The sequence below is a fragment of the Ambystoma mexicanum genome, chromosome 2p (genome assembly GCF_040938575.1).
Source record: "Ambystoma mexicanum isolate Mex_15411 chromosome 2p, UKY_AmexF1_1, whole genome shotgun sequence".
NCBI lineage: Eukaryota > Metazoa > Chordata > Amphibia > Caudata > Ambystomatidae > Ambystoma > Ambystoma mexicanum.
In genome coordinates, this window is record NC_090923.1 from 1,012,804,193 (window position 1) to 1,012,828,931 (window position 24,739).

At 46.8% G+C, this 24,739-nt stretch overlaps 1 protein-coding gene across 3 annotated transcripts in view; it reads left to right on the forward strand.

The window, feature by feature from the left end:
• The window catches only part of EHBP1L1 (EH domain binding protein 1 like 1), a 745,047-nt gene that overhangs the window by 461,757 nt on the left and 258,551 nt on the right, over positions 1 to 24,739 (forward strand). For 2 of the 3 annotated variants that reach the window (XM_069644852.1, XM_069644854.1), the window contains exons 6-9: positions 13,933 to 14,078; positions 19,521 to 19,556; positions 19,986 to 20,081; positions 20,736 to 21,219. In XM_069644852.1, the coding sequence (XP_069500953.1) occupies positions 13,933 to 14,078; positions 19,521 to 19,556; positions 19,986 to 20,081; positions 20,736 to 21,219 (762 nt within the window). The remainder of the gene's footprint in view (positions 1 to 13,932; positions 14,079 to 19,520; positions 19,557 to 19,985; positions 20,082 to 20,735; positions 21,220 to 24,739) is intronic. The other variant, XM_069644853.1, reaches the window with a different exon arrangement.

A 24,739-nucleotide genomic window follows, 5' to 3' on the forward strand; every position in this document is an offset into this window, starting at 1 on the left:
CGGTCGGTGAGAAAGAAGGTCAACAATACCAATGTTGTCCCAGAGATGATTGAGCAGGGTGGCATGGTTGACCTTGTCAAAAGCAGGGGATAGATCAAGGAGAACGAGGACAGAAGGGAGATTAGAGTCAAGATTGGAGAACAAGTCTTCACGGGTGATCAGGAGAGCAGCTTCTGTACTTCTTGCAGCTCTGAAGCCAGAATGATGGCCATGGAGGCAACCAACAGATTCAGTGTGTAGATTAAGTTGAGAGATGGCCAGCTTTTCCAAGATTTTGCCCAGGAAAGGAGTGATGGAGATCGGCGATAGTTAGCCGGAGAGGAAGGATCGGCTGAGGGCTTTTTTAGAAGGCAATACAAAAGAGAGTGGTTAAGGGGGAGGGGAAAGTTGCAGTGGCAACGAAGTGATTGCAGAAATCGGACAAGGCTTGAGCAAGGGTATCGATGTGGTGCTTGATTGTTCTGGATGAGCAAGGGAGAACCTGCTTTGATGAGACTTCCATAGATCGTACTTGTCTAGAACCATCGTCAGGGGTCAACAGGGGAAAGGAGGAGGGGAGAGGGCCTCAGATGGGCCAGGAGTGGTAGAGTAGGAGGAATAGATGGTAGAGGAAGAGAGGGTGGACAAGATGTCCTGAGTTTTAGTAGTGAAATGAGAGGCCAAGGCCGTGCAGAGGGCCCGTGTCCGGCGGAGGATGTTCTCGAGGCTTCGGCCTCGAAGAAGTCGTCGAAGCCGTCAGCGCCATGTCCATTGAAGGACTCTCTCGAGTCTCCGCCCTCGAAGAAGTTGTCGGCGCCCACAACGCCGTTTGTGGAGGATTTGCCTGAGGTGCCCCTGAGGGCTGTGGAACCTCTGAGGAAGGCTTGCAGCAATGATGTGAGGCCTGTTTTTGAGCCCTTTTCTGTTCCTCCTAGATTGGAGTTTTTCCAACCTTTGCAAGACATTTCGGAGGTTGAGGAACTGTCGGATCAGGAGATGGGCTTGCCTGTGCATCTGGGAATAGTCAGATGGAGGAAGTCCGTCAGTCATTGCATGATGCCAGTGGACTTGACACCTTGCCGGAGGTGGAGTTTGGCCGGCCTGAACCTGGGGCACATGCTGAATCTTCTTATCAGCGTCTCATGTCGAGGATGACGGAGTACTTGGGTTGGTCTGCCCCCCAGTGGAGTTTGATCAGGATGATTTGATGGATATCCTGGATCAGGGTCTGTCCACTGACCCGGTGTTGCCATTTCACATGGCTTTGCAAAAGAGGGTGGCGGTGGCTTGGACTGCTCCGGAGAGTCTGTCGGCAGTTAACAGGTCGTACCCGAAAAGATACCGCCCATCCAGTAGTAACCCCTGCTACTTATCATCGCACCCTACTCCGGAGAGTCTCGTGGTGCAGGCGGCTATGGCCACCTCGAAGCAGACTGCGTACCCTACCATCCTTCCTGATAGGGACGACAAGCGCTTTGATGGTTGGGCGAAAAAGGTGTTTTCTGCTGCGAGTATGGCGTTGAAGTCGGCCAACTCCACTTGTGCCTTGGCGAAGTTTACACACACTGTGTGTCTTGGGCGGCTCAGCATATTCCTGAGGGGGAAGAAAGGGATGACTTTCTGGCCCTCACGCAAGACTGCAAGCATGCTATGTGCAAATCCCTTCAGTCGGGTTTGGACACGGCAGATAGTGTCAGTTGGTCCATGGCTGCGAGCTCCTTGATACGCAGGTTTGCGTGGTTGTGGAAGTCGGGTTTTGCCCCGGATGTGCAATCCCATCTTCTGAACATGCCCTTTGACAGCATTCATTGGTTTGGCAGCAAGGCTGACGAGAGCCTTGAGAGGTTGCAGACCTCCAAAGCTGCAGCAAGGTCTTTGAGCGCTGCAGTACGGCAACTTCCGCCTTTTCGTCCCAGGGGACAGCAATGGAGGGGAGGATCCTTTCGATACTACTCCTCATTTGGTAGATCAAGAGGGGCTGCCAGTCAAAGTTGTCAGCGAAAAAAGTTCCACGTGCTGGTCGGGGAAATCGTGGTGCCAAAGCCGCTCAGGAAGTTGCCTCTTTGCCATCAGGCACTGCCGCAGCCGCTGCATCTCAGTCATGAGGCCATGTTCCATGGTTCGCCGGTTGGGGGCAGGCTAGCATCTCGGAGAATTTCTTGCCATTACTTCAGATGTGTGGGTTCTGGATACCATAGCCCACAGCATCTGCCTTCCCTTCCTTCGGCGGCCTCACGACAGTCCACCGAGGAATCTCTCTTTGAAGTGCCCGGATACGCTCCTTGTGCAGGAAATCCTATCCCTGCTGGAGAAAGGCACCATAGAACTGGTGCCTGTGGCGGAGAGGAACAAGGGATGGTATTCCCCATACTTTTTGATTCCCAAGAAGAACGGTGGGTTGAGGCCCATCATGGACTTGCCTTGGTTGAACAACCTTCTCAGGAAGGACAAGTTCAAGATGGCTACTCTTTCTCAGGTCCTCCAGGCCCTTCAACTTCAGGATTGGTTGGTGTCTCTCGACCTCAAGGATGCGTACTTTCATGTGCCTATTCATCCCACGCACAGAAAGTACCTGAGGTTTGCAGCTGGCGACTCGCACTTTCAGTTTCGGGTCCTGCCATTCGGTTTGACCTCCGCCCCGAGGGTCTTCACCAAGCTCATGGTGGTCGTGGCAGCCTACCTCAGGCGAGGGGGGATTCACGTCTACCCCTACCTAGACAACTGGCTGATCCGAGCACGCTCTCCTGAGCAAGTGTTGAATCATCTCGGTCTCACCTGCTGCACCCTCCACAGGCTTTGCTTCTCCCTGAATTTCAAGAAGTCGCATTTGACACCTTCCCCACAGCTCCAGTACATCGGGGCTGTGCTAGACACATCCATGGGGAAGTGTTCCCCTCCCCAGGTCAGGGCTCATCACATTGTGCAGATGGTGGACAAGTTTCAACGTGCCGAGTGTCTCCCGGCTTTTGACTTCCTAAGGTTGCTGGGCCTCATGGCATCCTGCATCTTTCTGGTGCCGGAGGCCAGACTGCGGATGAGATCTCTGCAATGGGCTCTCAAACTGCACTGGTCCCAGTTCTCGGGCAAGATGTCGGATCCCGTTCAGATTCCGATCTCGGTAGCACAGGATCGTCTGTGGTGGGCTGACGAAAGGAACCTACTGAATGGGGAACCGTTATGGCAACCATGGCCGGAGGTGACGATTGTGACAGATGCTTCCCTCACAGGGTGGGGTGCTCATGCCAACAAGCTGACCTTCAGTGGTCGTTGGTCTCCATCAGAGTCCAGACTCCACATCAACCTGTTAGAGCTGAGAGACATCAGGCTTGCCCTCAAGGCTTTTCTGCCGACTGTACGGGGGAGAAGTGTTCTGATCATGACGGACAACACAGTGGCATTGCACTAGCTCAACAAAAAAGGGGGTACAGGGTCACTCCTGTTGTGCAGGGAAGCGATGCAGCTCTGGTTCTGGGCCCTCAAACAAGGTCTTTCGATTTCAGCAGTTCATCTGGCCGGAGACGAAAAAACACAGCGGCGGACGCTCTGAGCAGGCACAGCTCAGTCTCTCATGAGTGGGAGTTGGCTCAGGATGTCCTTCTGGAGATCCTGGCCCTTAGGGGAACCCCGCAAGTGGATCTCTTCGCCACCAGTGTAAACCAGAAGTGCAAGAGATTCTGCTCAAGGGAATTTCCTCTGAGATGAGCCTTAGGAGATGCATTCGTGATGGATTGGTCATTCCCGCTGCTGTACGCATTTCCTCCAGTCCCCGTCATTCCTCAAGTGTTGCGAAGGTTCGGGACCCGCATGATTCTTGTGGCTCCGGATTGGGCCAGGAGACATTGGTACCCGGACCTTCTGGAATTGTCCATCTGCCCTCCATGACGTCTTCCTTACTGAGAGGATCTGCTCAGGTTCTCCATCCAGAGGTCAGGACACTCAACCTTCACGCTTGGTATCTGAAAGGTTGAGACACAAGGATTGGGACCTCCCGGATGACGTGATGGAGGTGTTGCTTTCGTCCAGGCGGCCAGCAACAAAGTCCCTGTGCCGTCGCCGCTGGCGTAAGTTCTGCGACTGGTGCAAGAGACAGAATGTTGATACTTTCCAATGTTCCATTCCTATGGTTTTGTCTTTTCTGCTTTTTTTAGCCCACAAGGGCCTTCAAGTGTGTACCATTAAGGGTTACCTGGTGGCGCAGTCCATATTTAAGCGCTCGTCTGAAGAGTGTTCTTACTTTAAGATACCTTTGGTTTCACGGTTTCTAAAAGGACTGATTAATGTGTTTCCACCGTCCCCTTTCCAGGTGCTGGATTGGGATTTGAATTTGGCTTTGAAGTTTCTGATTGGTGCTCCGTTTGAGCCCTTGCACTCTTGTGCTTTGAGACTGTTGTCTTTCAAGACAGTGTTTTTAGTTGCGGTTACTTCCTCTCGCTGAGTGAGTGAGTTGCAGGCCCTTTCGGCCAAGCCACCCTTTACTGTTTTCCATAAGGACAGGGTTGTCCTTTGGGTGGGGCCTTCTTTTCTGCCGAAGGTCGTGTCTGATTTTCAATTAAGCCAGAAGGTAGTTCTTCCGGCGTTTTATCCTCCTCTGCATCCTGGCAAGGATGAGGAGAGGCTCCATAGGTTGGATCCTAGGAGAGCTCTGAGCTTTTACATTTCACGGATGTCCTGGGTCAGAGTGGACGATCAGCTCTTTATCGGTTATGCTGAACACTGGTTGGGCCAGGCTGTTACCAAACAGACCTTGTCCAGCTGGATTATCCTCACTATTACTGAGTCTTACCGTTTGGCGGGTAAGGACCCTCCGGTAGGATTACATGCTCACTCTACTAGGGGTGTGGCTACCTCCACCTCCCTTTAGCGGGATGTTCCTATTCAGAATATTTGTGAAGAAGTCACGTGGGCTTCTCTACATACTTTTGTCAAGCATTACGCCCTGGATTCAATCCACGGGCAGGATTTGGCCTTTGGTAAGGCGGTTCTTTATTCCGCCATTTGATTGGTTTTCTAAATTCTTTTCCCACCTCCATAATCTGGTACTGCTTTGGGAGTCTGTCATAGAAATGGAATACGTTGGAGGACACAATCCCCTCGAAGAACAAGTTACGTATCATATCTGGTAATGTTTTTTCGATGGGATGTTCCTCCGACGTATTCCACATCGCCCTCCCAACCTGCCCCTCTGGAGAATTTCCTATGCGATTGCAGCTTACGTTTCTGCAAGGCTATCTGCAGTCAGGCTGGCAGAAGATTGGTGCCATACGTTCTGGGAAAAAACTACAACTGAGGCTACGAGCGTTGTGCGTCCTATATATAACATGCAGTGACATCGACCCTCGACGGAGGCCCTCGAGGGACATGGGATCGACGACATCGATGCAGGACGCCCTCTGCCGAAAATTTTCCGAAGCAGCACAGCTGTGGACATTACTGTCATAGATATTGAATACGTCGGAGGAACATCCCATCGAAAGAACGTTACCAGATATGGTAAGTAACTTGTTCTTCTAGGATAGTTGGTATATAAAATCATCCTGGTTTTATTGTTTATCCAATCTTTCTCGTCTGCTTCTTTAAGGATGATGTCTAAAGTGTGTTCTATGTCGCCAAGAAGCTCTCACCTCATTTCAGTGTCTGAATTATAATCAAAGGATTATGAATGGGTGTGTGGAAATTATTGATATTGATATTGATATTTTATTTCTATTGCGCTCATACACAAGTGTTTCAGAGCGCGACAAGGCAAGGGAAGGGGAACAGGGGAGAACAAAAACAACGATCTTACTAGGCTCAGTGACATTGAGAACGTGCAAGTGCAGGGTAGAGGGGGAAGGGGGAGAAGTGCATTGAAGGGGGAACAAAAGGAGAATGCGGAGCAAGAAGGAAAAAACAAAAATAATAATAAAATAATAAATAAAAAGGCAACATACAATGGGAATGCAGCCAGCAAGTGGCAAGTGCTGGGTTTATGGCAGCAGGCCGGGTAGGTCTGAAAGTGCAGGGAGAAAAGGGGAGGGCAGTATGGGTACAGATACAGACCCCAGTGCAAGGGGTGGCCCGGAGGCAGTGAGTGAGGTTGGCAAGATGAGCAGGTACCTGGGTCCGGAGGACAGAGGGTGGCCAGGTGCATGGTGCCAAGGGAGAGTAGAATCAACAGGGGAGAGGAGAGGAGAAGGCAGAAGCAAAGAGGAAGGTTTTGAAATGCTTCCGGAACCGGAGATGGTTCTCAAGTTTTAGAGTGGTAGGGAGGCTGTTCCAGAGTGAGGCCCCAGCCGAAGACAGAGATCTACCCCCAGCTTGTTTCTTTGAGAAACGACTGACCCTGAAGGAGTTAGAGGTAGAGGAGCGGAGTGCTGGAGATGGGAGGTATCTGCAGAGGGATAGCTGAAGGTATGTTGGACCCAGGCCCCAGAAAGCCTTGTGGACAATGCAGAGGGTTTTGAATTTAATCCTTGCATCCACTGGGAGCCAATGGAGAGATTTCAGAGCTGGAGAGATACGATCCCAGGGCTTGAGTCCAAGGACAAGTCTCGCAGTCCTGTTCTGGATAAGTTGTAAAGGGCGGAGAGTAGAGGCAGGTAAATTAAGAAAGAGGCTGTTGCAATAGTCCAGCTTAGAGAGAACCAGACCTTGGGGGACAGTGAGCTTCTGGGGGAATGAGAGGAAAGGAAGAATACCTCTGAAGAGGTGCAGTAGGAAGTTTGACTTGTTTGATACATCAGCGATGTGGGCGGAGAAGGAGAGTGTGGAATCAAAGGTGACGCCAAGGTTCTTGGCCTCGCAGGTGGGGATAGGAGGAGGGTCAAGGGAGGCCGGCCAGAGAGTGAGGGGAAAGGAAGGTGTGCCAATGAGGAGGATCTCCGTCTTGCTGGAATTAAGACAAAGATCATTGGCGGCACACCAATCTTGAATGGCAGTTAGGCAATCAGTGATGAGAGAGGTGGAGGAGGTGGCCGAGAGTAGCCTGAAAATGAGTTGAGTGTCGTCAGTGTAGCATTGAAAGTTTGAGCAGAAAATGGCAATATAGCGGGCAAGAGTTGCCATGTATTGGTTGAAAATCCAGGGCGAGAGGTTAGACCCCTCGGCAACACCACAGGTGGAGAGGAAGATAGATGATAGGAAGGACCCAAGTTGGACCTGGGAGGGTCGATCAGAGAGGAAAGAGGTCAGCCAGGCCAGAGCCTGATCGGTGATGCCCAAGTTATCCCGGAGACGGTTGAGCAGGATGGTATGGTTGACCGTGTCGAAGGCAGAGGAGAGATCAAGTAGGATGAGAACAGAGGGAATGCTAGAGTCAAGGTCGGAAAGCAGATCTTCACGGATGTTCAGGAGAGCAGTTTCCGTGCTTCTGCCAGATCTGAAGCCAGACTGATGGTCATGGAGACAGCCAACAGAATCAGAATGAAGGTTTAGCTGAGAGATGGCCAGCTTTTCAAGGAGTTTGCCCAAGAAGGGGGCAATGGAAATTGGGCGATAGTTGGCCGGACAAGAGGGATCCGCTGTGGGTTTCTTGAGGAGAGGATGCACAAGGGAGTGCTTAAGAGGGGAGGGGAAGGATCCTGAGGCAAATCAGTGGTTGCAGAAGTCGGCAAGGGCCAGAGCCAGTGTATCAATGTGGTCCTTGAGAGTTTTAGAGGAACAGGGATGAACCTGTTTTGATGAGGCTTTCATAGATCGGACTTGTCTAGCGACCTCATCAGGGGAGAAGAGAGGAAAGAAAGAAAAGGAGGGTGGGGGTGTGGCTGGACGAGGGTCAGTGAGTACCGACGGAGAGGGAGTGGAGGAGAGTGTGGACAGGATGTCCTGGGTTTTTGAGATAAAGTGTGAGGCCAGGGCATTGCAAAGAGCCTGAGAGGCCAGGGGAGGGATAGAGACTGCAGCAGGGTTGGCCAGCTCCTTACAAATTTTAAAGAGTTGGGCCGAGCTGTTAGATTCCGCAGAGATACAGGCTTGAATGTGGACTCTCTTCTTGGTACGGACAGAAAGACGGTATTGCCTTAGGAGTAGGCGACAGGCCAGTTTGTCAGAGGATGAGCAGGAATCCCTCCATTTTCTCTCAACCGCCCTACACCTACGTTTAAGTGTAGCTAGGCCGGAGTCATACTAGGAATTGCACTTGCCTTTGGACTTCAGGCGGATCCTCATGACAGGGGCAAGAACATCAAGGGTATCAGAAATAGAAGAATAGAGAAAAGTGGAAGCAAAAGCCTCGACTGACACATGCTTCATGGGCCGGATGTCCACGAAGGTAGGTGGCAGTGTTGGGGTAGGCTTGGCTTGGGGGGAAGAGAGAGATGAGAGGAGAGGAGGTAGTGGTCACTCCAGGAGAGGGGAGGGGAGTGGAGAGAGGGATGGGATAGATAGGGGAGGCTAGAGGAGATCAAGACATCAAGTGTGTGCCCTGCAGAGTGCGTTGGGCCAGAGGGGAGGATAGAGAGGGAAAGGGAATCGCAGAGGTCGCGAAAGAGCAAAGTTGAGGGACAGGGAGAATCAAGGTGAATGTTGAGGTCACCAAGGAGGAGGAGTTGAGTGGTTGAGGCCAGGAGAGAGGAGGAGAAGTCAGCCCACTCAGAGAGAAAAGAGGTGATTTGAACAGGGGGCCGGTAGAGAGTGGCAACAGTAAGAGAGTGGCTAGGAGAGATTGAGAGCCTGCAGACGAGGCATTTGAAAGAGGAGTAGATCTGAGCGGGAATTATAGTGGTAGGAATCCACTCAGGATAGATCAAGGCTCCACCCCCTCCAGGGCCAGTGGATCTGGGTGCAGAGAGGATCTTGTAGCCATCAGGGAGGAGAGTGTCAAAGCTCGTGACAGAGCTGGCAGTGAACCATGTCTCTGTAAGACCAAGGACGTCAAGGTCAAGTTCTTCAAGGAGGTGGCAGATGTCAGAGGAGTGTTTGACAGCAGAGCGAGAGTTGAGAGTGGCAAGATGAAGAAGGTTGCTGGCCTAAAGACCTTCCGGGGAGGGGTAGAAATCAGAGGTACGTCCTGCGGAGTTGTGGAGGTAGCCAGAAGATGGGCAGAGGAGGGAAAAGTGGGCAAGGTAGCCAAGGAATGAGAGGAGGGGACAGCCGGAGAAGAAAGGAAGGTGATGAGGCAAGGGAAATGCCTATTGAAGAGGAGGAGATTGGCCTGGGGACCTTGGACCATGACAGTGCCATTTAGTTAGATGTTAAGGATGACTCTGGAGGAGTCAAAAGAAGCCATGAGGACTTCCCAGCGAGTGCCACCATTTATGGGAGAGTAGGAGACAGGACAGAGCTCAGAGATCATACGGGGGTCCATAGATCCGGCGAAGGAACAACAAAGGATGTCGGTGAGGGTCTGGCTGGAAGAGGCGCTGGTATAGGTATCAGTAATAGGGAGACCAGGGTTGGAGGCCAGGATATCCTTTTTAAACTTCTTCTTTCCAGACTTAGTGAGAAGGGAAGGATAGTTGATAGAGAAGCAGTTGGAATAGATGGGGGAAACAGACAGCGCCATGAGTATGAAGAGAGGAGGCAGGGGAAGGAGTAAGCAAGTGCAGCGGTATGGAACAGTCACTGGGCTAGCAGGATTACAATCAATGGGCAAAGTTAAATGCAAAATACACCTAAGTTTGACTTTCAAGTTAAATGCAAAAATACACCCAAGTTTGACTTTCAAGTTAAATGCAAAAATACACCCAAGTTTGACTTTCAAGTTAAATGCAAGATACACCCAAGTTTGACTTTCAAGTTAAATGCAAAAGTACACCCAAGTTTGACTTTCAAGTTAAATGCAAAATACACCCAAGTTTGACTTTCAAGTTAAATGCAAAAATACACCCACGTTTGACTTTCAAGTTAAATGCAAAAATACACCCAAGTTTGACTTTCAGGATAGATGAAGGTCCTGTAGTTAAGGACTCAAGTGGGAGTCAGATGGTAAGGGTGAGTACAGACACGACTACAATTTGAGAACCTAACAAGGAGAGCTGAGGGAGTACCAGCAGAGTAGGTAGTACAAAGGAAGTCAGAAAGGAGGGACTAACCACGGCAGAATGTGTTGTACGAGTCATGGTAGTCCAATAGTCCAGGGGTAGCAGCCTCAGGGAGGGTTTGGCTGTTGCAGAAATATCATGTTGCAGCCTGTAAAGCAGACAGGGAAGCTGACAGGAGCCTTTGTGTGGGCCTTGGTGCACTGGTCTCCGGGTTGCTGCTATTGGTCTATGGTGACCATTGAAACCAACGGGAGGGGGAGACCAGTGCAGGCCCAGTGGAGCTTAGGCAAAGGGAAAATGAGCAGCCATCTTGGAGGCAGGAAAGAAACAATGGGCCCCAAGGAGGGAGAGGCAGAAATAGAGTGAAAACCAGGGTTTTTGGAAGAAATGAGCCAGGTGAGGGCTCTCCAGGTAGTTAGTGCTTTGCCAGCAAGGTATTTTTCGAATTTGGAGCACAAAATGCTAAGCGCGCCGCATCAGGAGCAAAACACGCCAAAATTGAAGCGCTTACCCATTGAGAGGTGCTGGTTGTGCTGGAGTTCTTTGTAAAGCAGCAGGAGGTCTTCAAAAGCAAAAACGAGGGTTCACAAGCCATATGCCAGAATCATCACGTTAGTCGCTAGTACCCATGTATTGCCAAAGGAGGCATGGGTGTTAAGGTCTAAATACTTCAATGTATGATATCGCTGTTCATCATGATGCAGGAAATTAAGATCAGTAGACTAAGGCAAAATAAAAAATCTAATCGCAAATTGGTCTGACCACAGAGTGCTCTCCCATGTAATAGTGGAGCCTGAGAAGTGTATAAAAGGCAGGCCTCTTTAGGGCTGTCATACTGCCCCCAATGTTGACCTCCTGGAGTGCTCTTTGGCAGCACTTGAGAGTCACCCAAGGCCACCTGTGAGGTGGACACCGAAACACTAGGAGCATGGTGGAGGCACTATGGCATATGCTGCCTGGGCATTATAATTCTGTTGCTCTCACTGTAGTTTGCCTGAGACCGTCAGGGGTCTGGTACACTAAAGTCCCCAGGACTTTTTGAAATATGACGACCAGGGCAGGTCTGGGTAATCCTGCACTGTACTGCTATAACAGTCCTCTTGGGGGAATATAGCTTGTGTCACAACTCGAAATCATATTACTCCCTAAGATCACCCACCTCCTAGTTGTCTTTCCAATCAGCAGTGCTAAATATGGGTCCTGAGGTTGTCCAAGGTTGCTGGAATCCTTCAACAGAGATTTATACTGGCCAAGGGCATGAGAGGAGGGCCAGAAAAAAACACCCGGGGAGCTGCGTATTGTGTAATGAGCAAATCCTGTTGATGGATCTTGCACAATAAATCCCTTTATTCAGAGAAAACACAAAACTGAACGTCACATGTTTTCACAAGTGTAACAGAGCAGTTATTGCCCTCAATTTCAGACAAAAAGACACAGACTTTTGATAATGTGGTTTATCCAGGAGACATTGTGAGAGCACTTGAAATGCATTGATGAAACGCCACCTAGGGTTGCGGGCTGGTAACAAATAGTCATGCGCATGCTGTGTCAGTTTGACTGCCTTCCCCCAGTCCCAGCACCTGCCTGCTGGTGGCGTTAGACGATGGCGCACATACAAAACAGCAGAGTATACTGCGACAGAAACCAGGGAGAGATTGCAGTGGTTAGGCCAATTAAGAGAGTTCATCCTATGCAGCTAGTTTCACATACAATTGGATGTCCAGAGATATTTGTAGAACCTGCATGCAAATGTTTTTATTTTGGGAGGGTCCTTTCTATCTGTCATCCTTACACAGTCAATAAAATGTGTACTATTAAGTTGGGTAATAATAAATATAATGAAGACAGTCTAAAAAAACGAAAACTTCGGCTTGGTCATGAAAGCGCACACGAGAAAACATTCCAATTAAATAAATAGCTTTTTCTTAGTGTATAGGAGTCATGCCCAAAGAGGACACCATGTATACGCCGCCGCAGACCACTCTGTAGTGAAACTTTGGCTAAACCACTGAGCAGTGGGACAGGCCGGGTTGAAGACTTGAGGGGAAGAATCGTGTTACTTCAGGGCACACCAAGCGACCGCACCGAGTGTCACCAAACAACTCAGTGACCTCTCTGGTCCCTCATGTTTGTTCTGAAAATGAAGCACAAAACAACCATATATGTATAAACAGGTCGGGCCTTTGCGACACTCGTCATTAGCAAACAAAACGTCATAAAATGTCGAAGACAAGCGAAAACCAAAGAGCATCAGTACTCAAAACATGGCCTTATTGAATGCATGTATATCAAAGAACAAACAAAGCAAATTAAGCAATTTAAAGATAATACTTGTGGTTATTAAAAAAAGGGTAACACCTGCTGCAACAAAAAAAAGAGTACGTGATTATGGATAAAAAGTGAGGTTGCGAGGCCTGATAAGGCCTGGGTTGATTAATTGACTCACATGGTGTAAAAAAGTAAAAGAAGTTAAGGAATATTGGTCTCCTCTTTTTTGTGACATAGAATCTCAGTCACAGAGTGGTTTGGATGATTTCAGTATCTCTGGACACAAACAAGGGCAATTTACAGCGACACTCTTGGCTTCTGAATGTCTGAAGTTTCGTGGTCATGCTCAAAGGTCAAGGTCAGTGGAAGTTCTAGCCTTAATGGTTTGTTCCTGAGGGAAAAATATAAGAACGTGGTTCTCATGCCAGAGGCTACAGATCAACCCTTTCCCACCGACTGTGGTGAGGGTGCTGGATGTTGAGCTTTCCTTGTTGAAGGATGGTCTGCAGATCTCCACGGTGAGAGGATAGTAGGACGCTTTATCAATTGCTATGTGCAAGACTGAACATGGGCTTTTCTTTGACTTACCCGTCATGCAATTCTTAAAGAGCTTAGTTACCCATTATCCTCTGATTACCTACATACTAGTGCAGCAGGACATCAATTTGATTGTGGCACAGTTGATGGCGGCATATGCAGAGGAGACGGCCTCATTACGAATTTGACAGTAAATATACTGATTTACTGCCAAAACCACTTACCGTTACTGCCACTTAGACCCGTGGATGTACCACAGGATTACAAGTGGCGACACAGTGGTGGTGTTTCCCATTTTTGGAGTCCATAGGAGGGTTCAAAGATCCAATAAGCAGGAGCTAAAATCAGCTCCTGTTTGTCGGGCATCACCCAATAGGCAGGACCAACTGCTAGGGAGCTAGGAGCGAGTACACAGTGCACTGCAAACCTATAACTTCTACAGGAGAGGCAAATCTTACATTTTTGCACATTATGTTTGATTCATTATGTTTAAATGAGTGGTAGATGTTTCACAGCTCTTCTTTATTAACATTCTCAAATGCATCAGTCCTGCAGAGTCAAAAGTAGCCCCTTGTAGCTGTTGGCTTCAAGCTCACAAGGATCTCCTAGGCTAGAAGCAGGAAATAAACCGCCCCTATCTTGCAGACATTTTGAACCTGCATGGGACTCAATAGGGATAGTTTGCAGATTTAATGCAAGCAATAATTCTGCACGGTAAATCCAACTAGTTTTAGCAGTAACGTGATAGATTTACCTCCAGCTTTTTGATGGAGGTAAATCTTGCACCTTATCTCCGTAGCCTGTGGTACAGCGGTTGCGGTCATGGGTCATTACAGCAGTGGTAGCAGAATTACTGCTGCTTTACTGCCTTTCCCCCATACTACTGGACTCTTAATATGTTCAAAGTGTTCATCTGAATAAACGTCAACGCATGCTAAATAACTTGTGCATCTCAGCCTTTAAAGACTGCCATATCTGGTATTTCACAGATTGCTTAGGTGAACTTTTCACACGTGCATAGATGGTTATGTAGATTTTAGAATGCTGTTCATGTCTTTTGGGCGCTTTGAAGCTTGCAACTGTGAGATAAGAGGTAAGAGTGTATTCCCCCTTTGCCCTAAGGTTGTTCGGTTTAATATTAGAGTCTGCTTGGCCTACACAGCCTCACTTTGTTTGTTCCTTGCTACAGGGATGAAGACATGCAGAGCCTGGCTAGCCTGATGAGTGTGAAGCCACTGGATATTGGCAATCTGGACGACTTCGCTGACAGTGATGAGGAGGATGAGAAGCAAGCTCGCCAGGACGACCGGTCATCCACTGGAGCAGCACCCGTAGGTGGGGATCATCCTACCTTGACCATCTTTTTCCAAACATCCTGCATGAACCCTTCACGCTCATGGTATTCCCTTCATTCACACACACTGATAACACGTGTCCTACAGACCTCTCAATAACCATTCAGCATGGGCTAGGCTTCTCTTCCTCAGTGGATGCAAGGGTTATTTAAGATGCCCTCTTAGCTGACTGGGACTGGGCTTCAAGGAAATAGGGCAATGCCCAAATGGCCAGCCCAGCAGGCTATTTGGGACGGTTTTGTGGGTGATGAGGGCCAGTTTAATGACTTTGTGTCCTGTGAAGCTTGTATTTTGATAAATATAATTGGATATGCGTGCTTTAATAGGCACCCTTTGAAACACAAGCCCAAAACAAAAAGATGCTCCAAGGTACCACTCAAATGGATTGTTACATGCGATCTTGGAGTATGTGAGCCGGTTTTATTTTGGTGGCTGATATTATATCTGTTAACCTTTGCTGTCAAGTGCTATTCACAAGTATGTGCAGGGGTAATTCAGCAGCACTTCCAACATGGAGCAGCGTGTGTCCTAGCTGGAAGCAGTGGAGCACTGTAAGGGACACACTCAGGGGGTTATAAGTATGGTGGGCTAAAGTAGTAGAGGGGCTGGGAACTGTATGTAGAAACCCAAAACAATGGTCAGCAAGTGTCTCTGTGAGAAGAGCATTCAGCGCCCCAGCCTGCAGGTGCTACTCGAATGAGGAACTTGGGACGCCGACTTGTAGGGAACTTGTCCCTTCTGTAGCACTCTGACTTTTGACCATGATGTGCCATTGGGAGGTGTCATTTGCAGTAGTCTGTCCGTCCGGTACCAAGGGGCTGTGATGTTTTAGCAGTGCTGCCAAGCAAGCAGATGTCACCGTAAGAGAACCTCTTCCAGTCCTAGCCAACAGGTAGTGAGAAGAGCATGCCTGGCCTAGTCAACCGATGACTTACCATGCTTAATGGCAGGACTAATGGTGATACACTAGGTGCATTCACTAAGGTTGGCACCACGAGTTGTTCCACGCTGGACTATTGCTTTGTGTCGTCCTGGTGTTTTCGTTGTGTTATAAGCCTTGTAGTAGAGCTGCATGAAGAAAGTGATCACTACCCCTTGATTCTTAGCAGTGCAACACATGTTGCAAAAGAAGACAGAGATAAAACGGGAGATTGGGCTTAACATAGCTGCTAAACAGTCTTAAGTGGAGACTGGGAATTTTGGCAAAAGCTAATGACTTTGTTTTAGTGAAAGGAACAGAGGTCCTCAGATATGCAGATGGGTTGAAGGCGGCAACTTGTCTACCTTCCTTGATTATGGAAGAGAAGTATAGTGAAAGCAAAGATGGTCTTCTGATTGCCAGATTTGAAAACTTCCTAGCACAGGTAATGGATCACTGCTTCCATCAGAAAATGGTAGCTGGTGTTACGAATTTGCTCAGAATGGTTCTGCAAAGCATAAGCATACGTATGATCAGAGGATACTGGATAAATAAAGGTCTCTGAGAAAAGAGATCAAATAGTTGATGCAGGCTGATGATTTTTCTTTGTAGACCATTATGAGCATTAAGGGCGCTAAGTGGAAGTATAGAAAGTGACTGAAATTTAAAAAGCACCCAACCCACCGAAAAATGGAAAGCTTGTATAGAGATCTGTAGAGAACAAAAGATACACAGGGTCTTTGGCAATGTGCTAATTGTCATCTTGTGCTGGAACGTGTGGTGGGGCGCCTTGGGGGAAGCATAGATTCTGCATATAAAAGCAACACTGGGGAAATCACCTAATACTGAGGTATGGCAGGGTGACTGGTCTGCCCTGTGGGCTAGGAACTTTACAGAAGTTGAATTGGCTAATCTTATTCAAAGTAGCAAGGAATCTCGAGAGCCTGGTCCAGAAGGGCTGTGTATTTCGCTTATGAAACTCAATACAGCCATCTGGAGAAAAATCGTTTTCCTGTATTCAAAGGCATTAGCTTGAGTAATAAATTACCGGCAAGCTGCCAGAATAGTATTCTTGTTCCTATCTATAAACGTGATGAGATAATGAATCCTAAGAACTCTTCCATTCTTGTGATGTTGGACATTTTATCAAAACTGTTTGCCAAACTTCTCTTACGCGATTTTTTAGATTGGGCCAATCAGAACTAAATCATGCCTTACAATCAAACTGATTTTCGAAAGTCTCATTCCCCTTTGGATAATCTTAATGCTTTGATCACTGTAGTGGAAGGTCCCTGGAGTCTGTAAGGGCAGACATTTATGTGGCCTTTATAGACTTCAGTGCCGCCTTCGACACCTTGGATAGAAACCTGTTGTGGCAAATGCTACACGGCTGGGGAATTCCAGTTGATCTTCTAAATCTGATTGTTCTTCTGTACCAGAACACAACTGTTAAAGTCAGACTTGATCAGGTGGGATGTCTTACTGAGACCATTGCTACATGTGCAGGGTTGAAGCAAGGGCGCATCCTTGCCCCGATGCCATTCACCCTATATCTTGCGGACCTGTCTATTTTCGAGAAGCAGAATTCTTACATACGAAACGTGGGGAGTGGTAAACAAAATCTGGTTGGATTATGCAGGTGATCTTTTGTTGATAGATAAAACTCCACATGGATTGCAAATGCTCATAGACAAGCTGGCCATATTTGGACAAGCTGGCCATATTTGCTAAATTACTTGACTTAAAGATTAACATTGGCAAATCCAACACCATGATTTTTAGAAAACCTAATAAGAAGATCTGGCTACCTTAAAGGTAAAGGAATTGGAAAAAATAGAGGCTAGTTGCCTTAGATTCTTGCTCAACTTTCCTAAGAACTTGCCCATTGAGTATCTAAGACATAAGTGTCATACTAGCTGTGTCGACGATCTCCTTCGAAGCAGAAGAGTGAGATACTATTGGAGATTGTCCAACACTGAGGATCATAATCTCCTAAAATATCTAGCTGCAGAGGCATGTACAATGAGGGAACTTTCTATAAGAACAGTTATCTTGAAAGCAACTATTGAAGGTAGAAATCAAGTGTGGACAGGCTGCAGAATTTAGAGAACCTAGCAGCAAAGAGTAGCTCTCATAATTACCTACTGGAGGAGTTCTCTTTGGGACAAATGGCTAGGTACCTTAGGGAATTTCCACGTTCCCTTTTGAGGGCTGAATATATGAGAATAAAGTTCAATCTAGTCAATACTCTTGAAACACTGGTTGCTAGACATGGGATACCTAAGAATAATGGAAGGTGTAGATTCTATAAGCAGGCATTGAAGTCAGCAAAGCACTTCCTTGTACATTGAACGTTTTAATAGAAAATATACTTTGAGCGCATAGGGTAGTGGGAAATAGCAACTTGGGATGCCTTCGATTGTTTTATGAGAGGGAAGTATATCCCCTTATTATATCACTATACTCGCTTTTGGGTGATTATAAAAGAAAGTTTTGAGACCAGAAATAAGGGATAGTTGATAGCTAGGTTGATTGTAAATGGTCCTTGGGTGTGGGATGATAGGGTAATATGGGAATGTGGAAACTCCCCCTAAATAAAGCCCCTTTTTTAATACCTGATTTTCCCATTGAATATCAGATTTTTAGTTTTTATGAGATGTTTTTTTTCTTTTTGTATATATGTTGTTATTAAAAGTCCCTATTTGGCTGTTATATAACAATACACATTTTAAAAAAAAGATGACTTCGTAAAAGCGGCACGCCGAGTCTTGGGCAGCTAACATCAATGTTAAAAGCATTATCCTAGCTCTGGGCAGCCCTTGTCACTGTAAAGTGAGCACTCCCAGGCAGCAGGTTTCACTATAAAAGCAGCTCCCCAGGCCCTGGACAGCAGGCGTCACCAGAAGAGCAGCACTCCCAGTCCGGCCAGCATATAAAGTAACACCTCCTGCCCAAGATAGCAACTGTCACTATAAAATGACAATCCCAATCCCATCCAGCAGATGGCTCTGCGGGAGCAGCGCACCTTTCTGCGACCAGCAACATCACAGTAAAAGCAGCACCACAGCCACGCACAGGTGTCACTCGAAGGGCAACTTTTGGCTGTACCCCCCTCCCATCCAAGATAGCCACTGTGCCACCTCTGCCTGTATTACTGGAATAACTCGTTTCTGCCTCCTTTTCGACTGTAAGTTTTCTGCTCAACTGTTCTTGCCATTAAGCCTGGCTTTGAATGTTGACGGTTCCCAGTAATGATTGAGAACAGTATTAAGATACTTGCTGACGGTTCATTTTTTTCCTTAGAAATTTCATACACTAACTGTTCTTTGTGCAAATGTGAATCTTTCCTCCATTTAATGCGCTTGAGTTGAGTGATTTATTTAGACGGACAAAGCAGGCATACGCACTTGCCACTGTGCTTTTCTGATAAAGCAGTCTCACTCACAGTCGAGAGGTATGTATTTTGTTTTGGTACAGGTTTGGTATCTGGCTTTTGATGAGTTCTGTAATATTTTCATTTGTGCGAGTGTGAAATATCCCTTATTTTGTGCAGTTATGCAATGTTTCTACTTTGGACAGGGTTGTGATATTTCCCTATCAGGTGGTCTGTCGAAATGCTTTCCTTCGGCCGTGTTTTGTAACAATTTCCCCTTAGAGTGGGTGCCATATGTTTTCCATTTTGGGCAGAGCGGGTAATATGCCCCTATGGACATCGAGTGTGCAATACTTTTTCTAGGGCTGCGTGTATGATGGTCACTCATAGGAATTGATATGATACATTTTCTCGATGGACAGATGTGTGATATTGTCCCTTTCTTTGGGGTGTGTAATATGAACCTTTTGGACACTATTATGTCTCGGATGAATGTGCAATTACTTTCTTTTCAATAGGTATGCTTTAAGGCCCCCTTTGGTCCCTCTAATATTTCACTTTTGGAATATTTTCGGATTAGATGTGTTTTGCAATACTTTTCGCTTTGGTTTGGGGGTGTAACCTTTGCATGATCAGATGAGTGCCATCTGGAGGGAATGTGAAATATTTCCATTTCAGATGACTGATACATTTTCGCTTTGGATGGATACTGATACTTTCAAATGTTCGCAATATATTTTCTCGGGTTGCCGAGTGTATTATTTTTCAATTTTTTGGTGGTCTGTTACCAATCCAGTTACATCGGCGTGTATTATTTGCTTTTGGCCGGGGTGTGGGAGATTTTTCATTTGGTTCAGGTGTGTAATATATTTCCTTTTGAATGTTGCCTATCATATTTTCGTTTTGTTTAGTAGTGAATATTTTAGGTTTGGACTGGTTGTGTCAGATATTCCTTTTGAATGGGCTCTGTCTACGTGTGTGCACGAGTGTGTACCATGCTCCATTTACTTGGCTATGTGATCTTTTCTTTGCAGTGTGTATTGTGTGTGATATTTTGCACTATAAATATGTCTGTGCTTCTTTACTTTCGCTCTCCTTTTCCTTTTTTTCCTCTTCTTCTTCTTCCTTAGGTTTTGTTAAAAGCATCTTATCAGAATACTTTACAGGTAGGCTGTCTCTCTGTGTTCCCTGAATACCTCTTATTTCTTTGACTTCCTCTTGCTTCGCTATCTTTATTTTCCTTTTTTGTTTTTAATCCTAATGCCATGCTGATCCGTGAACCTTTCTAAACGTTTTGCGACTCCTTTATTTCGCCAGTTCACCACCCCCTCCCATCCATTTCTCCTCACTTATTTCTCTGTCAAAATTCTCACATCTCTCACACCTGCTATCTTTTCTCTTGCTCAAACGTGTTCTATCTTCCCTGTCTGTGTGTTTAGACCTCTTTCCTCCCTCATCCTGTGGCATTCTCTCCCTTTGTTCTTGCTTTTCCATTCCTCTTTTCCCTATGTTTCTAAACCCTGCATCCACTTCAGTAAGAGCAGTAACCCTCTACCGCCTCTTCCCTTCCCGGATTCTATTTCCTGTTTTTGCAGACACCAGCAGGGAGCTAAACACGCTGACAGAGGAAGAGGAAGATCCAGCACTCACAGCAACCACTAAGGGAGTTGGGGGGGCTCCACCCGACATAGGTGAGTGCCTTACCAGAACTCCCCACTGAACCTTCAGTTGTAGATCTGCCATTTTTTATCTACAGAAATGTCCTTTCTGCAGCACGGTAGGTTACGTACAAGAAAAGCTCTAGCACTATTCCCAGCTTGCACTTATACCTTAATTTTTTTATTTTTAAATGTTTTTATTAGCATTTATGTATATATATATGCATTAAAACATCAAGAGCATGGTGAAGGTGAGTCACCTAATGTATAACATATATGCAATTCGAGCTTAGTAAGATTAAGCAACTAACAAACAACAAAAGTAAAACTAACTGTCCGCGTGTCCTCCGAGGTGTTGGCTCTTCGCTTTGTTTTCGGACCCTCGTCTCAGGTCGGTGGGGTCTGGCCGATCATACTGGGGCATAGTGTGGGGGGGAGTGTGGGTTTGATATTGCAGTTTCTCGGTCGAACTTACTTGGGGATCCAGGGGGGGGTAGAGTCAAGGGGGCTTGAGGCTCGTTGAGAAAATCAGGTCTCTCAGGATTATAGGTACTATAGGTACTGCACAAGTCACCCTGGTGTAGTTCCACTGCAATGTACAATGGGCATTTACGAAGTCAGTGCTGTCATTACTCCTGATTTGAGTCAGTTATTTCAGCCAGCCTAAATTGACCATATCTCTTGCAGGTGGCACCAACCAGATCATCAACTCAGTACAAAACAGTGGGCCCCATCCAATGCGGGCTAGGCCAGCCCTTCCATCTCAACCGCCCCCGCAAGTCCGCCACTCCACCCGTCCCCCATCTGAGACACCGGGAGATGCCAAGGAAGTGCCACAGCTGCAGACCGAGTCTGGACCTACGAGCGAGAACTCCCTGATAACCAGAGTAAGTTGCACGGAGGGGCAGCCTGCCCCTGAGGGTGTTAAACTTAAAGAACCTCCTGTTTTGAAGCCACGTTTCCGGGGGTCCCGTTCAGAGCCTCATCAAGATCCAAAGACCTCCTCACCCCCTGGGGTACCCAAGCAATGTCTGGAGTTAGCAAAAGTAGAAGACAAGAAAGCAGAAGAATGCCAAGCAGGTCCATTGAATGCCAAGGAGTTGAACGACTGGCAAGGGGCTGCAGCACAGAGGTCGACACCCGGGGGACAGGCAGCAGAGGCAGAGGGCAGGTGAGTGCTTTATTACATACATCTTCCCATTGTATTGATAATGTCAGGGCATTCGCCCGCAGACTGTAAACAGTAATAGCATTTTAAAAAAGTATTGTAGACACATTTCCAAATCATTATCATATCTAAAGATTAAATGGTGTTAGTCATGCAAACAGAAGTGACACAGGAATGTCAAGTTCCCTATGGATCCCTTATCACAGATCTATAGGGGACACTCTTTAAGATCCTGCCTACGGCCATAAGTAAGAAGAAAGTCAGCCATCTTGGTGTGGTACTATTTTCAGTTAGTGGAATGAAATCTCCACCATGCAATCACGAGAAGCCCAATTATGTTCAGTACTTAATAATTACGGTTTAACACAAACTGTCATTGTAAATGCTGATAAAATTGCAATTAATCTCTATGATAAATTATCCCAAACTATTTTAAATTGTAGACCTTTTGGAAAACGTATTTTGTTTTTTACTTTCCAAATGGTGATAGCTTAAGAAACACTGAACTTTCACCATTCCAAGTTGACTGATTTAAAAGTTTGAATGTGGTGTCAGTGGCGGAATGGGGTATATGCCTGGGTTTTGATTGCATCACAGCAGTTCTCTGCTTTTGACCCTAAATTTGGATGTGCCTGCAAAAAGGAACAGCATGACTCAATAGGCTTATTTGATGTTAATAATAATAGACATTATTATCCAACAAAGTGGTACTGAATTCATTGACCTCGGAAGGATGAAAGGCTGAGTTGACCCTGCCGAGATTCGAGCCTGCAACAGCAGGCTGCGTACAGATGTCAGGGGTGAGCGTTTAGCTTGCTATGCTATCTGACTGGCTGTTCATTATTATTCGTATGTGCCCTGCACCCCTTTCCTCCATATCATCTCTGGTAAAGTGATAGAATACACATTTTCAATACGATTCTATTAAAGACACATGGGTGAAGTATTATACTCTCTAACTATCTGTTATTTATTTATTTTTATTGTTTATATTTGTAAAGCGCCCAAGGGCATTGGGGCGCTTTTGCAACCGGTTACACCGAATTGAGTACAAAATACGCAGACTGGTAGTTTTGTTTAGGCAAAGAGCAACATTTTTAGTGCCTTACGGAAAGCTCCATAAGAGGGCTCTGCTCTAAGGTCCAGCTGCAAGTAATTCCAGTGCTTAGCTGCGATTGAGGGGGCGCTGAGGCCTGCTCCTCTTGTCATTTTTGTCTTCAGAGTTTTTAGGCGGTGTGCATAGATTGTCCTTCCTGGTCTGGTGAAGGTAGAATTTTCAATCTTCTGGCACAGGTATTGTGGGGCTTTGTTGGACAGGCATTTGTGGGTGATGGCAAGAGTTTTGATTCTTTCCCTAATAGGTAGCCAATGGCCTTTTTTCTGGTTTCTGATATACTCGACTACTGCAATGTCCTGATCGCTGGAACCTCTTGAATATCTCCTAAAGAGGAGATATTCAAGGCTGCTCTGAGCGAATTGTTTTGGATGACTTGGAGTTTGTTCACATTGTGTTGAGAGGTTCCAGCGATCAGGACATTGCAGTAGTCGAGTCTTGCTCCAATGATCCCTCTTGCAATGGTTAGGCAGCTGTCTGGGGAGAGGAAATGTCTGGCAGCGTTGATAAGTTTTGTTGTGTATGCGTCCTAGGAGGAGATAACACTCACATGCTTGGTGAAGGAGAGACTAGAGTCCAAGTGAACTCCAAGTGTTTTCACTGAGGAGGATATTGGTATCTGTATGCCATCAATGAGGAAGGGAGATGAAATCCTCTCAGAGTTTCTCCATTATGGTCGGGGTGCCCACCAGCAGAATCTCTGTTTTCTCGTCATTCAGACATAGGTGGTTGTTTACCATCCAGGTTTGGATCTTAGAATAGATTTTGTTGATGGTCAGGGCATCAGTGGGGTAAGATCCGGAAAGAGGAAGGAGGATTTGGGTGTCGTGAGCATAGTTGGTGTAGGAGACACCCAGGGAGCCTAGGAGGCCGAAGAGGGGCTTGCTACAATAAAGCAACTAACAACTAACTAAGCAGCTAACAACAATAAATTAAATAACTAGCGAACTAAACTACATCTCCCAAAGAAAATGAAGACACTGTAGTCCAAGATGTTACCAATCACTTCTTCAATCTGTCCTCTAACCGGCTATTCACGCTCCCCCGCATGTCCTCTTGCTTTCACTGCTGAACTTGAAAAATCATGACGAATTCCAACTCTGCATGTGCAAATCCCTGGCAAATACCGCCTCCACTTTCACGATCCAGCAGGATTGCTGTCTGAAACCTGTGGCACGGGAAACATAAGCACAAGGACTGCACATCAACCTCCAGTAGGGAAACCACAACCATGTTTGCGCCTTAAACAGCAACTTGCTTTGTGCTTAAGTGGCCCCTAATTGTTTAGCTTCTTAACAATAGCATGGAAAATCTATATTCCAAGTGTCGAGGTTTGTATTTTGTCAGTTTAAAGCTTACCACCAACAATGCCATCTGGTCAATTGGCTTAAAGTAAATATTCCTGAAAAACAACTTGTTGCACCAATCTGCAGATCTGAGAATGTCCTGCAGACAAGCCCCTAGGCACAAAGCCTTGGAAGCCATAGCCCCTCCAGCTACGTGAGCTATGAAAATGCCTGTATCTATGCCTTCCTGCTGTATCGCACACTTGACCTATCAAGCTGGGATAGCAGCAGAAACTGCCTTAAAGGGCCTCCTTAGAACATCTAAGAGCTGCGACTCCTCCGCGGCCTATACTGCCTTGTCAGAGGCAGCCTTGTAAACTGCGAGGCATCTTGTAAGCTGTGAGGCATCTAACTGTGCAAAGATTAGGCTGCCCCCGGAAAGCTGGCTCTCTAACTGTCCTTATACCTGTCTTGGTGCTTCTTGAGATATGAAAGTCCTCCTCTTCAGGAAAATAACTCTTATTCTCCAGCATGGGATCTGGCATGGATTCACATGCTCATGAATATTCCCCGTCGTCAGGCTGGGACTCCTCGGTAAAGAAAAAATCAGTATCAGTTTTGTTTCTGATCTGTCTTTCTTAGTAGTAACCAATCACTGATCTCTGGGTCATACTGCCCCCAGCCAATGACTGCCCTCTCCCTAAGCCCCGCCTCTGGCAGCCATCCTTAGATTTTTACTGCACGCTCAAGTGTTGGGAGTCCTCGTGTTTAGCTCTTGAGTTTTTTACTGCGTTTTCATGCTTTTTCAGGAGAATTTCTCATTTTTTCGGTTTAATCGAGCCTCAAGCTCCACCGTTTCTACTTCCGTTAACGGGGACCCGTTTCGGAATTCTTCTATGCCCCTCAAGGGTGAAGTTTTCGTCGAGTTTAAACTTCTTGGAGGATTCCGGAAGATCTGCAGCCTACCTCAACGGACATGACCCAGGACAAGGGGAGCTCGACGCCCGGATCCAAGCTGTTCAGGAGCTGCCCTGGATGCGGATTATATAACGTTTTCAAGGAGGACGAGCATTCGCGATGTCTCTACTGCCTCCATGGGGACAAGACGCACGTGGAGAAGGAC